Below are 18,399 nucleotides of genomic sequence, written 5' to 3'. Positions count from 1 at the left end.
CTTTAGACTGCTGTTGTGTACAGTCTGGCACAATTTCCTCATTTTTGGAATTGGGACATTGCCGAAGATCTGCAATGGGAGACCGGCTTATTCTCTAAACATGATCTTTTGTTCTCTCTGTCTCTATGGAAATTTGAAACAACAACAGGATCTTTTCAGATTCTCTCTGTATGCTGCTGCATGCTTGACATATATTCATCTTTTAAAATATTGTGTTTTTGTGGATGTACATTTGTGTAGTCCAGTATAAATTTATTAACAGAGCTTTAGATGTAAAAATTAATTTGAACTTCTGTACAGTCATACTATTTGTTCCATATATGATGCTATTGATCCAACACAAAATGACTAACTGCTACTCTGCCAGTCTAGGTACTTTCTTTGGCTCAAAAGAGAGCATAGATGGTGTGTTTGTACGTGTGACCGGGTGTGGGCAATTCTGTATTGGGAAAGAGAAACAGGATGAGGGAGAGAGTTTCCTCCTGGTGTGAGTATGCATTCAAATGAAACTGAACTTGCATTACTTAAGACTGCCACAAGTAACATGAGAGCAATCTGTGGTTTGAGCAAGAACCTAACATTTTTATGTCCCCACCACCATGGACAAAGTATGTGAGACTTTATGCTTTGTTGTTCTACTTGCTTTTCTGTGTCTGTCTGTTCTTGCAAACATAATAAATACACTAATACATGTTAGTTACTTTATATTGAGAACAAAGGTAGCCTTTAGGAAGTGACTGAGCCCATTGGGTTTTTGCAGAAGCTCTGTGCATAAATCTCCAAACAATAAGGGGAACATGAACTTTTGGAAACAACTATACCTCAGTTGTACTGATTGGTAGAAACTTATTTTTTTTGCCATTGGTACGTATGTACAATACCTGCTGTAATTTGACTGTTATGGTATACTATTAAGAGGCATTAAATTTGTAATTCTGGCTAGATATCAGTAGTACTGTGCAGTGGAAGATTTATATTTATACCTTGGGTAGTTTTGTGTAGTGCCCATTGCAACATGACTGTTTCTATGATATTTACTCTACATACTGTGGGAAGATTAATTTTTGAATGCCTGGCTATAGAAATTTCAGGTTTTCACCCTAGATGCTACGGTACAGTAGAAGATTGGATTAGTAGAAGATGCATGGTAGAAGATTGTTGTCATCCCAGTGAAGTTGGAGGATGTTATGTTTTTGCCCCTGTTTGTTTGTTTGTGAACAGCCTGGAGCCCACAATATTTTATATATCGTTAAGACATTTTTACTGAAGATTCATATCCTGATAGGCAAAACGTGATTCAATTTTCAAGGCCATAGGTCAGAGGGCATTGTCAGGAAGAATCTTGGAAAATTTGAAAAATCTCGATCTTTATCATTGAACGAATATTCAAGAATTCATAACTTTGTCAACAAAAGCTCTTTCACATGTATGTAGGATGATATTCTTTATCGACTGACAAAGTTTGATCCGGATCTGATCCAGATTACAGATTTTGTGGCCATTTAAATTTAACATTGAAAACCCCTTTTAGTGTATATTTTACATTATATCTTAATCAAACATGCCCCAATCACTCTCATCTTTGAAAATGAGGTGCAGACTAGTATTCAGTATCCCCTGACAACATTTGATCCAGATCTGGATTTTGGATTTTGTAGACATTTGATTTATTAAATTTATTAAATATTAAAAAGCCCATTTGGTGTACATTTTGCATTATATCTCAATCAAAAGTGCCTCAATCACTCTCATTTGTGACAATAAGGTGCAAACTGGAACTTTCAGTGATTAGACTAAGCTTGATCTGCATCTGATCCTTATTGCAGATTTAGCAGCTATTTGTTTTTAACATTGAAAACCCAGTTTAATCGATATTTTGTATTAGCCACTTCTAACAGGACTTTGATCTTGAAGATTTTTTCCTAGGTAAAAATTTGTGGAATTGGAAACTAGAGCTGGTGGAGCGCAGTGCTCTAGTTTATATTCTTTTGGCCTCAGGAACTACAGTGAGGAAAATAAGTATTTGAACACCCTGCGATTTTGCAAGTTCTTCCACTTAGAAATCATGGAGGGGTCAGAAATTTTCATCTTAGGTGCATGTCCACTGTGAGAGACATAATCAAAAAAAAAAAAAAAAAAAAAAAAAAATCCGGAAATCACAATGTATGATTTTTAATAATTTATTTGTATGTTACTGCTGCAAATAAGTTTGTCAACACCTGTGAAAATCAATGTTAATATTTGGTACAGTAACCTTTGTTTGCAGTTACAGATGTCAAATGTTTCCTGTAGTTTTTCACCAGGCTTGCACACACTGCAGCAGGGATTTTGGTCCACTCCTCCATACAGATCTTCTCTAGATCTTTCAGGCCTGGAGTTTCAGCTCCCTCCAAAGATTTTCTGTTGAGTTCAGGTCTGGAGAATGGCCAGGCCACTCCAGGACCTTGAAATGCTTCTTACGGAGCCCCTCCTTAGTTGCCCTGGCTGTGTGTTTGGGGTCATTGTCATGCTGGAAGACCCAGCCACGACCCCTCTTCAATGCTCTTACTGAGGGAAGGAGGTTGTTTGCCAAAATCTCGCAATGCATGACCCCGTCCATCCTCCCTTCAATATGGTGCAGTCGTCCTGTCCCCTTTGCAGAAGAGCACCCCCAGAGTATGATGTTTCCACCCCATGCTTCACGGTTAGGATGGTTTTCTTGGGGTTGTTCTCATCCTCTAAACATGGTAAGTGGAGTTGATTCCAAAAAGCTCTATTCTGGTCTCATCTGACCACTTCTCCCATGCCTCCTCTGGATCATCCAGATGGTCACTGGTGAACTTCAAATGGGCCTGGACATGTGCTGGCTTGAGCAGGGGGACCTTGCTGCCCTGCAGGATTTTAAACCATGACAGCATCATGTGTTACTAATGTAATCTTTGTGACTGTGGTCCCAGCTCTCTTCAGGTCATTGACCAGGTCCTCCTGTGTAGTTCTGAGCTTTCTCAGAATCATCCTTACCCCACAAAGTAAGATCTTGCATGTAATCCCAGACCGAGGGAGATTGACAGTCATCTTGTGTTTCTTCCACTTTCTAATAAATAAGCATAACAGTTGTTTTCTTCTACCAAGCTGCTTGCCTGTTGTCCTGTAGTCCATCCCAGCCTTGTGCAGGTCTACAGTTTTGTCCCTGGTGTCCTTAGACAGCTCTTTGGTCTTGGCTATGGTGGACAGGTTGAAGTGTGATTGATTGAGTGTGTCAACAAGTGTCTTTTATACAAGTAACAAGTTCAAACAGGTGTAATTAATACAGGTTAAGAGTGCAGAATAAGAGGGCTTCTTAAAGAAAAATTAACAGGTCTGTGTGAGCCAGAATTCTTGCTGGTTGGTAGGGGTTCAAATACTTATTTGCAGCAGTAACATACAAACAAATTGTTAAAAAAAATCATACATTGAGATTTCTGGATTTTCTTTTTTTAGATTATGTCTCTCACAGTGGACATTAACCTAAGATGAAAATTTCAGACCCCTCCATGATTTCTAAATGGGAGAACTTGCAAAATTGCAGGGTGTTCAAATACTTATTTTCCTCACTGTATGTCAAGATAATGGTCTAGTTTTTTTTTTTTAATACCATGTAATCATTTGCGGAAGGGTTCTATGCTTTCATTTCTTACAGGTTAAGTGCCTGGGGTGGCATTAGGAGAGATGTCCCACACCTCCTGTGGTTTTGGGGTGGGACATCTGCTGCAGGTTCTCTTGTACTATGGAGTGCTTCCAGACTGGAGTTCTATGGCTGCTCACCAACTCTTTCCAGCCTGTGCTGCAACCATTTTTCTAGTCAACATTTAGTTTTGAACAAATAGGCAAGCTTTCCATCCTTTGTCTATGTATTGTTGATCCAGTTCCTGATACTTAGTGGCCTTCCTTTCCAAGGCCTCTTCACATCCATTTTCCCACAGTACTATCAGTTCCACTAAGATGATCCTCTTCACCTGCTCAGCCCATACGACTATTTAAGACCTTAGAGATATTTGGATGACCTGGAGAAAAGGTAATTCCCAGGTCCACTCCCATCTCCAATGATTGTGCAAGTTGGAGGATGCTGTTCTTGATATTTTTGGAGGGTTCCTATTCCCCTCCCTGTTGATCTGGATAGATGGGGTTGGTCTCTCATTGATTTAATGTTTGTTTTTTTTGTCATCGCTCCTGCTCCATTATGCCAGCCAATGCTCTGAGGATGTTGCCACAATACTGTCTGTATCTCCCCTGTCTTGCAGTCCACCAATATAACCACCAATGTGCCTCTCTTATGGCATAATTTAGACTGTTGTGCAGTCTCTCATTTCTCACCCACCAGAGAATCAGGGAATGTTATTCCTCACTTGTGACATATTCACACATGTGCCCCCCAAAATACATTTGACTTGTTTTTATTTCAAGTGGATCCAAACCCTGCAGAATATATTGAGCCAGCATACATACTAGTGGCTGCATTCGAGTATTGTGCCACAATGGTTCAGTCATGCTGTTGAAACAAGGGATATTACGTTTTAACATGGCACTCAAAATGCTTTGACCCACCGATGCTAGCTGCTACGTCTGTCAACACATTGTGAGCCAACATGACATCACCCTAAGGAGGTAGGAAGTTAGCATGCCATTATGTGGTTACACAGTCATCAGACAACTCCCATTCGTGGCTCAGGTTCCAGAGAAAAAGAAAGGTCAGAGAGGTAGAGTCATGTAAAGAGAAGAGCAGGTCCTCCTGAAACATCACCTGACCTTGGCAGTGTTTCAGCGTGCACTGCCAGAGTCAAATTCCCACATTTCCCCCATTACTCTTTCCTTGATTTGTTTTCCTCCCCCTTTCTTCTTTCCTCTGTCTCAGAGTAATCAGTCTCATGATGTGTAATGCGCTGAAAGCCTGACCTGCTGACACAGAGCATGGTTAATGCTTCAGGTCACTTTTCTTCACACCGCTGTTAGCCTTTCTCGCTCCCTCTGACTCTGCGTTTTTCTCTGTCTGCCCTCTTGCTGTTCATTCAGTGTCCCAAGCCTCTCTTTTTCCCATCTGCCTTCTTAAGTTGTCTCTTCCAGTTATATGCAAACCTCATCTCCTTTTCTCTTCATGTCTGCTTCGGTCTTATTCCTTCTTCCTCTCTCGGTGGTGTTTGAACTGGGCCTTTGAAGCAGCAACAACGACAGAAACGGACAAGGGGGATTTGCCTATTACCTCCGAGCCCTCAATCAGCTTAGCCCATTAAGTGGCTTTGGGCCAGTCTTAGTGAATCTCACTGAGGTTGGGGGCGTAGATTTGCCTTGAAGTTGAGCTAAATTAGCACGCACTACCTCACAGATAAGCTGATTAGGTCAGTAATTTCACTAAAACACGTTGTATTCTTTATTAATGATGTGATGGTGAAGTGAAGGATAACTTGGGTGGTGCACCAGTAGGCAGTGATAGATGTGATGGAAATAATGTATTTGACTTTCAAGATGAAACTAGTAGGTGTGGAGTCTTTTAAACCTGACAAAAACAACAACGCATATGGTGTGATTTCTGAACTACTTGGATAACTTGTTTATATTGAGCATGGTAGCCTTGGATAATAGAGAGGTTAGGTATCATGAGGCCTATTGTTGATTAAGCAATGGTTTTTACCCGAGGCCAACATATAGCCATCGGGTATTGCAAAGATCTGGCGTCTGTCCATCTGTGTTCAACATAAGTCCAGTTCTATTACTGTCACAGTCTTCAAATTCACAGGAAACGTTCTTGGGACACAGACCTTGGACAAGTTCAAAGATGGCTAACATATTTTAAGAGGTTAAAAAGTCACTTTCTGTTTGAATCTGTTCTGCTTCGTTTTTGAGTGGCGGTGGATGACAGCCAATCAGAGCAGTACCGTGATGTCACTGGTTGGTGTTTTTAAAACCACTCTACTTTGTGTTTATATGCATGTATCTCATATATTATGTAAAAGCTGGTGAGAAATAAACACTTCTAAAACCTAATTCTGGAACCTAATAACACTTCTGAACTTATTTTCTGGACGTCAGCATGGTGATGTTACAGGCTGGTAGCTAGCTGCAAAACTGTTTCGTTTGTGTGTAAATATATCCTCTTTGTCATTTATTATGTAAAAGCTCGTGAGAAATGAACACTTCTAAAACTGAAAATGCTGTTTTTGGAACCTAATAACACCTCTGAACTTATTTCGTGAACGTTAGCATGGTGACGTCACAGGCTGGTAGCTAGCTGTAAAACTGTTTCATTTGTGTTTTAATATATCCTCTTTATCATTTATTATGTAAAAGCTAGCGAGAAATGAACACTTCTAAAACTGAAAACACCCTTTTTGTAACCTGATAACACATTTTGCGGTGTTAGCGTGCACGCTAACTTCAGCTAACTCAAAGCTAACTTCCTGTGGAATTAAATTTGTCTCATTAATACCAGCAAATGCACAGAGATTGATCTACAAATATTCCTTGATTTGCATAACTTTTTTTGTCAAAAGTTCATGTACATGCACACGCAAAGCCTCCTGCAGACACTGTTAAAATGTAAATATTGTGTTTGATTGACTGATTAATAGAGGGGCTTCATTGAACATGTACAAATTGTATGTAAGACAGCAAGATCTTAATTAATTAAACAACTTCAAATTATAAAGAACACAAGGCTCATACGGCCGAGTAGGGATGGGTATTGATAAGATTTTATCGATATCGATGCCATTATTGATTCTGCTTATCGATCCAATTCCTTATCGATTCCCTTATCAGTACCTCTTGTGAATTTTCTGTGTACTAAAAGTAGGCTTTACAGGTTTTCTATGTCAACAGCATTTTTTTGAGTCTTAAAATAAATAAATATGAAATTGGTCACTGTATCCTTGATTTCTGGACATAAATAAAAATAAACAAAATATGTAGTTTTTGTCAAAAGCATTTCCTTTCAGACATTTTGGCATGAATGTCTCTCCATACCTCTGAGCTGAGCTCAGCCTGCTGCTGCCACTCAGCGCAGGACCTCTCGTTTTGGGAGGAAAAAAAACATTTTGATCGATTGCAGTTTGTTTGCATTACAATGTTTGGAAATAGGTGTCATTTGATTTAAATGGCGTTTCGCTTTGAAGTTATTAATTTCCGACTGGATGCTATCATTCTAACTTGACTCGGCAGAGAAACGTGTAGCGATTGGAGCTGTGTGAACAGAGCAGAGGATGATTCTCGTTTCTCGCAACAAGACAGGAGTCCCAGTTAGTAACTTTAATCCGCACAAAAGTGACTCATGATTGACATATTCAGGGATGAAAGTGGTGAAAAACAAAAAAAGCTGTAACCCAAAATTATCCCCCAAACACCACCCACACGAAAATGCTGTATTCCAGAAGCAAAATGCAAATGCAGTGTGGGTCTATTTTAGACAATAAATTGCAGTGAGTGCAGCATCCATTTTGGTGATGCTTTCCTTATTAAAAGTAATTCCAGTAGTATTCTGCTCTTACTTGGATGCAGCAGTTTGCTAGCTTGGCAGATAGTTCTGGAGGAAATCACTGAAGAAATTGACAAACTGAAAATTTGGTTTGACCAAAACAAATTGTCATTAAACTTAAATAAAACAGGGATAAAGTCACTAGGTGTTCACAGGAAACAATTATTTATTTCTATATTTATTTATTTATTTATGTTCATTGTTAGTTGGTTTTATATTTTCTGTTGTGTTTTTAATTAGGTTCTTTTTGTCTTTTTGTCTAAAATTGTATTGTAGCATTATTAGTTATTATTATTGTTGTTGTTGCTATTATTATTATTAATATATAAACAAAAATAAATGTAAAAATATTACAATTTGTAATACATTTGACTCTTACAACAACAAATGCTGAAACGTGCTGAGATGCAAACAGCTTAATGCTAACTTTAACATTGAAAATGCCTTAGACATGCTAATGTGTTAGCATCGGCCCCGTTTTTAAGTTATAAAATACATCTATCAACTGTTTCAGAAGACCATAACAGGTTGGTTTAACATAAAAAAGGTAAATATTACTCACAGACACATGCTCTTTGGGGTTTTAGCGGGGGAAAATTAAGATAAAGTGAAATAAAACAAAGAACCAATGAAGCAGTGGGTCGGATCAATGCTTCATTGCTTCAACCTTCAAACAAGAGCCGTGCTGCAAACGGTTGATTACAGACCCTCAGGGGTTCTGTAATCAACGTAGAGACATGATTATTTTTCCGACAAACACCCCCCAAAACAACAGCCTCTCTGAAGGACTGATAAGGGAACCGTTAAGCAAAAAGGCTATTGATGTCAATGGATCGAATAATTTCTTAACGATACCTGAAAATAATCGGTTCTCGATACCCAACCCTACAGCCGAGGGTATTTTAGCATTGTGTTATATTTTTACATTCCCAGGGTTCTGTTACTGAAAGTTGTGACTTTCCCACCATTTTGAATTTACAAAATCTCCACTCACTTTGTCTTTTTCCCCTCTGCATATTTGATATTCATGAACAGTGAGTATGCACATTATCTGACATCTGTGAAACACACCTAGAAAACCAGCAGAGATCAAGAATGTCTTGAAAATGTGTGAACGATTTGGACCCTTCATAAAAGAGGCCTGCTACTTTTTTCATGTCCTACCCCATGGAGTGCTTTCCCCAAATTCTTGTATTTATTTATTTTTTATTTCACAGTCATGCTTCTCCTCCTCTCTTCTTCCCTATATTTGGGGTTGAATACATAAGAATGTATTGTTTGACAATTACATGAAAAATTTGCAAATAAACAGGACTCAAAAAATACTCAGTGTTCCTTATATTAACCACCCCGCACACATATCTCTGCATCATACTGGGAAGTGCTTGTTGTTGAACAATTACACACTTCCTGTCACAGGAAAATGGTGCCCTGAGGTTACATCCTGTCTGTCAGACACTCAGGTTGGACATTGCAGACCTACTTGGCTTGAGGGCATGGTGTGCACAGACACAGGAGATGGAGTTAGTTGTTAAATAGCGTGCTCACCTGCTCTGAAATGAAGCCACACTTGAGACAGAGATAAAACAAATTACAAAGAGGAGACAGGTGGAAGACGAAAGCTAACACTTGTTTAAATGTGGGAGATAACAGTTATATTCAACTAACCTTTGGCCTTGAGTGATTCTGCCTCCTAACTCTCAACTGGCCATTCTTTATCGTCTTCAGAAAGCAAAATCGCCTCATTTACAGGGGTTATAGTGAAAGTCTTTTTCAACAAGCATTTAAAAGCAGATGTTAACTTTTTTTTTCCCCAAAATACCCCATGGATGCTGATGTGATACATCCCAAAAGAGACCTGAAAATTGGGTTATTTTAGGATGCATCACATTAGCACCTATGGGGTATTTTTGGCAAAACAAAACAAAACACACACGCAAACAAAAACAAAACAAAATTTAATGTCTGTTTTTAAAAGCTTTTAGATGGATATGGACATCTGTGTCAACAGCTTATGTCAGAAATGGAATTCATCTTTCCCTCAATCCCAACTAGTCTCCCAGTTCCTGCTGCTGTAAAACATCCCCACAGCATGATGCTGCCACCACCATGTTTCACTGTAGGGATGGTATTGGCTAGGTGATGAGTTGTGCCTGGTTTCCTTCAAACATGACACCTGCCATTCACACCAAAGAGTTCAGTCTTTGTCTCATCAGACCAGATAATTTTTTTCTCATGATCTGAGAGTCCTTCAAGTGCCTTTTGGCAAATTCCAGACGGGCTGCCATGTGCCTTTTGCTAAGATTGATTGGTCGATTGCTGCAGAGATGGTTCTTCTCTCTCCACAGAGGAATGCTGGAGCTCTGACAAAGTGACCATCGGGTTCTTGGTCACCTCCCTGACTAAGGCTCTTCTCCCCAGATCGCTCAGTTTTAACGTTTGGACTGCTCTAGGAGGAGTCCTGTTGGATCTGAACTTCTTCCATTTATGAATGATGGAGGCCACTATGCTCAAAGGGACCTTCAAAGTAGCAGAAATGTTTCTGTACCCTTCTTTTGCCTTGAGACAATCCTGTCTCGGAGGTCTATAAACAATTTCTTTGACTTCATGCTTAGTTCGTGCTCTGACATGCACTGTCAACTGTGGGACTTTATATGTAGACAGGTGTGTGCCTTTCCAAATCATGTCCAATCAACTAAATTTACCCCAGGTGGACTCCAGATAAGTTGTAAAAACATCTCAGGGATGATCACTGGAAACAGGATGCACCTGAGCTCAATTTTGAGCTCATTGCAAAAGCTGTGAATACTTGCATGTGACTTTCTATTTTTTTAATATTTACATAAATGTGTCATTATGGGGTATTGTGTGTAGAATTTTTAAAATATATACATAAATTTGTCATTATGGGGTATTGTGTGTAGAATTTCATCCATTTTGGGTTAAAATGGCTGTAACATAAAATGTGGAAAAAGTGAAGCGCTGTGAATATTGTCTGAATGTACTGTATTTACAATTTTCCCAACATATAGCCATTAGGTATAATTCCATTTAAAATGCTGTGGTGTTAATTTTGCATTGCAAAATCACAGGAAACTCATTTGTTTCAGCTAACTTCAGAACAGAGTTAACCATCTGCTCTCCCTTGGACTGAGCTGATTCTTGACCATATTTGACAATTTAATGTAACTTCTGCAATCAGATCTTCATTCAGATTTCATTATCCTATGTAATTTTTGTATAACCAGACAGAATGTACAGTAGTGTTCAGAATAATAGTAGTGCTATGTGACTAAAAAGATTAATCCGGGTTTTGAGTATATTTCTTATTGTTACATGGGAAAAAAGGCACCAGTAGATTCAGTAGATTCTCACAGATCCAACAAGACCAAGCATTCATGAAATTGGGCTATTAGTAAAAAAGTAGAAAAGGAGGTGTTCACAATAATAGTAGTGTGGCATTCAGTCAGTGAGTTCGTCAGTTTTGTGGAACAAACAGGTGTGAATCAGGTGTCCCCTATTTAAGGATGAAGCCAGCACCTGTTGAACATGCTTTTCTCTTTGAAAGCCTGAGGAAAATGGGACGTTCAAGACATTGTTCAGAAGAACAGCGTAGTTTGAATAAAAAGTTGATTGGAGAGGGGAAAACCTATACGCAGGTGCAAAAAATTATAGGCTGTTCATCTACAATGATCTCCAATGCTTTAAAATGGACAAAAAACCAGAGATGCATGGAAGAAAACGGAAAACAACCATCAAAATGGATAGAGGAATAACCAGAATGGCAAAGGCTCACCTATTGATCAGCTCCAGGATGATCAAGAACAGTCTGGAGTTACCTGTAAGTGCTGTGACAATTAAAAGATGCCTGTGTGAAGTTAATTTATTTGCAAGAATCCCCCGCAAAGTGCCTCTGTTAAATAAAAGACATGTGCAGAAGAGGTTACAATTTGCCAAAGAACACATCAACTGGCCTAAAGAGAAATGGAGGAATATTTTGTGGATTGATGAGAGTAAAATTGTTCTTTTTGGGTCCAAGGGCCGCAGACAGTTTGTGAGACAACCCCCAAACTCAGAATTCAAACCACAGTTCACAGTGAAGACAGTGAAGCATGGTGGTGCAAGCATCATGATATGGGCATGTTTCTCCTACTATGGTGTTGGGCCTATATATGGCATACCAGGTATCATGGATCAGTTTGGATATGTCAAAATACTTGAAGAGGTCATGTTGCCTTATGCTGAAGAGGACATGCCCTTGAAATGGGTGTTTCAACAAGACAATGACCCCAAGCACACTAGTAACCAAGCAAAATCTTGGTTCCAAACCAATAAAATGAATGCCTCGCAGATGTGAAGAAATCATGAAAAACTGTGTTTATACAACTAAATACTAGTTTAGTGATTCACAGGATTGCTAAAAAAGCAGTTTGAACATAATAGTTTTGAGTTTGTAGCATCAACAGCAGATGCTACTATTATTATGAACAGCCCCCTTTCTACTTTTTTTACTAATAGCCCAATTTCATAGCCTTAAGAGTGTGCATATCATGAATGCTTGGTCTTGTTGGATTTGTGAGAATCTACTGAATCTACTGGTACCTTGTTTCCTATGTAACAATAAGAAATATACTCAAAACCTGGATTAATCTTTTTAGTCACATAGCACTAGCTATTATTCTGAACACTACTGTAAATTACTAGTATTAAACCCAAGACTAGCTGTTTTAAAATTCACATTGGTATGTATTAGAGAAGCTATGCCTTCCAAGTGTAATTATATTGTGCTGTCAAAGTCCAGATGACTTATTTCTGTCCTGCACGGCACCTTGCAGTTCCTGTCATCCCAGGTCATGGGTGTTACTTGCGCCTTCATTTTTCAGGTGAACAGCGTCTGTCAAGTCTTGTAGGTTCCAGAATTTGCAGACAATTCTAGGCCACTTTCTCACGTGGTTTACTGATTTAATATAACGGTGACCTACTTCTGACTTGTGAATGAACAGACTATGTCGCTTTGTGTAGCCTGGTCAGAACAGTTTTGAATCATGGAGTCTGACATTAGCACAAATCATATGCTGCTAATTATTTTACCATGCAGATGTTTTGTGCATGTGTAACTCGAACATAAAAGTTATTTTTTGATTATCTAGTGTTTAACCATAAAGCGATCAAGCTATTTTAGCAACCAATTTGATGTGGTCATTTATGTATATTGGAATACTTCTATGAAAATGATTGTTTTAGGGTTCATCATATTTATTTCACTGGTATTTGTTCATCATCCTTTTCATTCTCACTGTGGGCATCAAGAATCAATCTCAATGCTTGTGCCGCTGTAAATTTTGCTACTCTGTCTGTTAGCCATGCTTCCTTCAAAACACAAAAATATGATTAGAGTTGGCAAATTACAAAACCATCTGAAGCTACAGTTTCAACGATATCATAGATCTTCCCATGGTCATAAGTGACCACACACAAGTTTGGATTATACAGTTGTATGTAAACGTTTGGGTACCCCTGATGATTTCCATTATTTTCCTTTATAAATCATTGGTTGTTTGGATTAGAAATTTCAGTTAAATATATCATATAGCAGACAAACATAGTGATATTTGAGAAGTGAAATTAAGTTTATAGGATTTACAGAAAGTGTGCAATAATTCTTTAAACAAAATTAGGCAGGTGCATACATTTGGGCATCCTAACAGAAAAGCATACATCAGTATTTAGTAGATCCTTCTTTTGCAGAAATAACAGTCTCTAAATGCTTCCTATATCTTCCAATGGGAGTCTGGATTCTGATTGAAAGTATTTTGGACCGTTCTTCTTTACAAAACATCTTGGGTTTGTTGGTTTCCGAGCATGGACAGCCCGCTTAAAGTCACACCACAGATTTTCAATAATATTCAGGTCTGGGGACTGAGATGGCCATTCCAGAATGTTGTACTTGTTCCTCTGCATGAATGCCTTAGTAGATTTTGAGCAGTGTTTAGGGTCGTTAAAAAATGAAGCTGGCTTGTCCAAATGTGCTTTAGCATACCTCAAGCGATTCTGTTTGTGGTGTGTATGCAGAAAAGGCTTCCTCTGCATTACAGCATCATACAGCATCTCTTTGTGCAAAGAGCGCCGTATAGTTGAACGATGCACAGAGACACTGTCTGCAGCAAGATCATGTTGTAGGCCTTTGGAGCAGGTCTGTGGGTTGACTATGACTTCTCACCATCCTTCGCTTCAGCTTATCTGAGTTTTTTCTTTGCCTGCCACTTCGGGCCTTAACTAGTACTGTGCCTGCGGTTTTCCATTTCCTCACTATGTTCCTCACAGTGGAAACTGACAGCTGAAGTAGACAGTTGTAGTCTTACACACCTCTCTGCAGCTTCTCTCCCCCTGCCATCCCCTCATTACCCCATCCCCGTAGAGACGGTGCCTGCTCCCAGACTACCAATAACCAGCAAAAATCTATTTAAGCATAAAAATTCAAAAAGAAAAAATAATATAGCACCTTCAACTGCACCACAGACTAAAACAGTTAAACATTAGGTCTCTCTCTTCTAAGTCCCTGTTGGTAAATGATATAATAATTGATCAACATATTGATTTATTCTGCCTTACAGAAACCTGGTTACAGCAGGATGAATATGTTAGTTTAAATGAGTCAACACCCCCGAGTCACACTAACTGTCAGAATGCTCGTAGCACGGGCCGGGGCGGAGGATTAGCAGCAATCTTCCATTCCAGCTTATTAATTAATCAAAAACCCAGACAGAGCTTTAATTCATTTGAAAGCTTGACTCTTAGTCTTGTCCATCCAAATTGGAAGTCCCAAAAAACAGTTTTATTTGTTATTATCTATCGTCCACCTGGTCGTTACTGTGAGTTTCTCTGTGAATTTTCAGACCTTTTGTCTGACTTAGTGCTTAGCTCAGATAAGATAATTATAGTGGGCGATTTTAACATCCACACAGATGCTGAGAATGACAGCCTCAACACTGCATTTAATCTATTATTAGACTCTATTGGCTTTGCTCAAAAAGTAAATGAGTCCACCCACCACTTTAATCATATCTTAGATCTTGTTCTGACTTATGGTATGGAAATAGAAGACTTAACAGTATTCCCTGAAAACTCCCTTCTGTCTGATCATTTCTTAATAACATTTACATTTACTCTGATGGACTACCCAGCAGTGGGGAATAAGTTTCATTACACTAGAAGTCTTTCAGAAAGCGCTGTAACTAGGTTTAAGGATATGATTCCTTCTTTATGTTCTCTAATGCCATATACCAACACAGTGCAGAGTAGCTACCTAAACTCTGTAAGTGAGATAGAGTATCTCGTCAATAGTTTTACATCCTCATTGAAGACAACTTTGGATGCTGTAGCTCCTCTAAAAAAGAGAGCTTTAAATCAGAAGTGCCTGACTCCGTGGTATAACTCACAAACTCGTAGCTTAAAGCAGATAACCCGTAAGTTGGAGAGGAAATGGCGTCTCACTAATTTAGAAGATCTTCACTTAGCCTGGAAAAAGAGTCTGTTGCTCTATAAAAAAGCCCTCCATAAAGCTAGGACATCTTTCTACTCATCACTAGTTGAGGAGAATAAGAACAACCCCAGGTTTCTTTTCAGCACTGTAGCCAGGCTGACAAAGAGTCAGAGCTCTATTGAGCTGAGTATTCCATTAACTTTAACTAGTAATGACTTCATGACTTTCTTTGCTAACAAAATTTTAACTATTAGAGAAAAAATTACTCATAACCATCCCAAAGACGTATCGTTATCTTTGGCTGCTTTCAGTGATGCCTGTATTTGGTTAGACTCTTTCTCTCCGATTGTTCTGTCTGAGTTATTTTCATTAGTTACTTCATCCAAACCATCAACATGTTTATTAGACCCCATTCCTACCAGGCTGCTCAAGGAAGCCCTACCATTATTTAATGCTTCGATCTTAAATATGATCAATCTATCTTTGTTAGTTGGCTATGTACCACAGGCTTTTAAGGTGGCAGTAATTAAACCATTACTTAAAAAGCCATCACTTGACCCAGCTATCTTAGCTAATTATAGGCCAATCTCCAACCTTCCTTTTCTCTCAAAAATTCTTGAAAGGGTAGTTGTAAAACAGCTAACTGATCATCTGCAGAGGGATGGTCTATTTGAAGAGTTTCAGTCAGGTTTTAGAATTCATCATAGTACAGAAACAGCATTAGTGAAGGTTACAAATGATCTTCTTATGGCCTCGGACAGTGGACTCATCTCTGTGCTTGTTCTGTTAGACCTCAGTGCTGCTTTTGATACTGTTGACCATAAAATTTTATTACAGAGATTAGAGCATGCCATAGGTATTAAAGGCACTGTGCTGCGGTGGTTTGAATCATATTTGTCTAATAGATTACAATTTGTTCATGTAAATGGGGAATCTTCTTCACAGACTAAAGTTAATTATGGAGTTCCACAAGGTTCTGTGCTAGGACCAATTTATTCACTTTATACATGCTTCCCTTAGGCAGTATTATTAGACGGTATTGCTTAAATTTTCATTGTTACGCAGATGATACCCAGCTTTATCTATCCATGAAGCCAGAGGACACACACCAATTAGCTAAACTGCAGGATTGTCTTACAGACATAAAGACATGGATGACCTCTAATTTCCTGCTTTTAAACTCAGATAAAACTGAAGTTATTGTACTTGGCCCCACAAATCTTAGAAACATGGTGTCTAACCAGATCCTTACTGTGGATGGCATTACCCTGACCTCTAGTAATACTGTGAGAAATCTTGGAGTCATTTTTGATCAGGATATGTCATTCAAAGCGCATATTAAACAAATATGTAGGACTGCTTTTTTGCATTTACGCAATATCTCTAAAATCAGAAAGGTCTTGTCTCAGAGTGATGCTGAAAAACTAATTCATGCATTTATTTCCTCTAGGCTGGACTATTGTAATTCATTATTATCAGGTTGTCCTAAAAGTTCCCTAAAAAGCCTTCAGTTAATTCAAAATGCTGCAGCTAGAGTACTGACGGGGACTAGAAGGAGAGAGCATATCTCACCCATATTGGCCTCTCTTCATTGGCTTCCTGTTAATTCTAGAATAGAATTTAAAATTCTTCTTCTTACTTATAAGGTTTTGAATAATCAGGTCCCATCTTATCTTAGGGACCTCGTAGTACCATATCACCCCAATAGAGCGCTTCGCTCTCAGACTGCAGGCTTTCTTGTAGTTCCTAGGGTTTGTAAGAGTAGAATGGGAGGCAGAGCCTTCAGCTTTCAGGCTCCTCTCCTGTGGAACCAGCTCCCAATTCAGATCAGGGAGACAGACACCCTCTCTACTTTTAAGATTAGGCTTAAAACTTTCCTTTTTGCTAAAGCTTATAGTTAGGGCTGGATCAGGTGACCCTGAACCATCCCTTAGTTATGCTGCTATAGACGTAGACTGCTGGGGGGTTCCCATGATGCACTGTTTCTCTCTCTTTTTGCTCTGTATGCACCACTCTGCATTTAATCATTAGTGATCGATCTCTGCTCCCCTCCACAGCATGTCTTTTTCCTGGTTCTCTCCCTCAGCCCCAACCAGTCCCAGCAGAAGACTGCCCCTCCCTGAGCCTGGTTCTGCTGGAGGTTTCTTCCTGTTAAAAGGGAGTTTTTCCTTCCCACTGTAGCCAAGTGCTTGCTCACAGGGGGTCGTTTTGACCGTTGGGGTTTTACATAATTATTGTATGGCCTTGCCTTACAATATAAAGCGCCTTGGGGCAACTGTTTGTTGTGATTTGGCGCTATATAAAAAAATTGATTGATTGATTGATTGAAGTCTCGGAGATAGCTTTTTTATCCTTCCCCTAAACCATGATGTTGAACAGTCTTTGTTTTTAGATCATTTGAGAGTTGTTTAGAGGCTCCCATGTTGTCACTTATTAGAAGAGATGCAAAGAGGGGAAACATTTGCAAATGGCCACCTTAAATGCTATTTCTCATGATTTCATTCACCTTTGTAAGGAGGTCAAGGGTCAGTGAGCTTACCAAACCAATTTTGTGTTGCAATAATTAGTGCTAAATGTATTCAAATCAATAAAATGACAAGGGCTCCCAAATTAATGCACTTACCTAATTTTGATCAAATAATTATTGCACACTTTCCTTAAATATGAGTAACTTCATTTCACTTCTCAAATATCAGTGTGTTCATCTGCTATATGATATATTTAACTGAAATTTCTTATCCAGACAACCAATGCTTTTTAATGGAAAATTATGAAAAATATCAGGGGTGCCCAAACCTTTGCATGCAACTGTATTGCCACAAATTCATGGTAGGAAAACCTTTCCAAATAAAATGAGAAAATAGTGCCCAAAAATAAATGCCCTGGGTCATAAATGACCCCACTTAGGCTCTTGAGGGTTAAAATCTGCTTTGATTTTGTTATGTTGGAGAAAAGACACACGCAGTTAGAAATTCTTGGGCATGCTGTGTGTCCTTACCATTGACACTTGTGGTGTATCTGACTGTGTACTGTATGTATGTCTCCTCACACACAGTTGGAGGAGCTGATGGGGGCTTTGGAGAAGACACGTCGGGAATTGGATGCCACCAAGCTTTGTCTGTCTTCTACTCAGCAGTCCCTATATGAAAGAGATGGACACCTCAGCAGTCTACGTGTGGAGAGACGCAAACAGCTGGATGAAATTCTGGAGATGAAGTTAGTCCCACATCTATCCATGTGTGCTATTTTTATCTGTGTGTTTGTAAGTAATACCAACATGTAAGTCTTTAGATATATCCAATAATGACACTATCATCAGTGCAGACCTCATACAATAACACACAATGTAGATTAGCCATATGCTACACTATATACCTTGCATTCATGGCTTTGCTTTGCTGTAAATATTAATGCCAACATGCTTAAGCAACGA

At 39.0% G+C, this 18,399-nt stretch overlaps 1 protein-coding gene across 15 annotated transcripts in view; it reads left to right on the top strand.

Moving 5' to 3' along the window:
• LOC117512469 (ERC protein 2) overlaps positions 1-18,399 on the top strand; it is a 503,700-nt gene that overhangs the window by 310,837 nt on the left and 174,464 nt on the right. For 14 of the 15 annotated variants that reach the window (XR_004561301.1, XR_004561300.1, XM_034172555.1 and 11 more), the window contains one exon: positions 18,022-18,182. Coding sequence is in view for 13 of the 15 variants with exons in the window: in XM_034172555.1 (XP_034028446.1) it covers positions 18,022-18,182 (161 nt within the window). In the remaining 2 variants the exon portion in view is untranslated. Of the gene's footprint in view, positions 1-18,021; positions 18,183-18,399 lie in introns of those variants that run through there. The other variant, XM_034172556.1, reaches the window with a different exon arrangement.

Source organism: Thalassophryne amazonica, chromosome 6, assembly GCF_902500255.1.
Source record: "Thalassophryne amazonica chromosome 6, fThaAma1.1, whole genome shotgun sequence".
Taxonomy (NCBI): domain Eukaryota; kingdom Metazoa; phylum Chordata; class Actinopteri; order Batrachoidiformes; family Batrachoididae; genus Thalassophryne; species Thalassophryne amazonica.
This window is presented reverse-complemented; position numbering and strand designations above follow the sequence as displayed.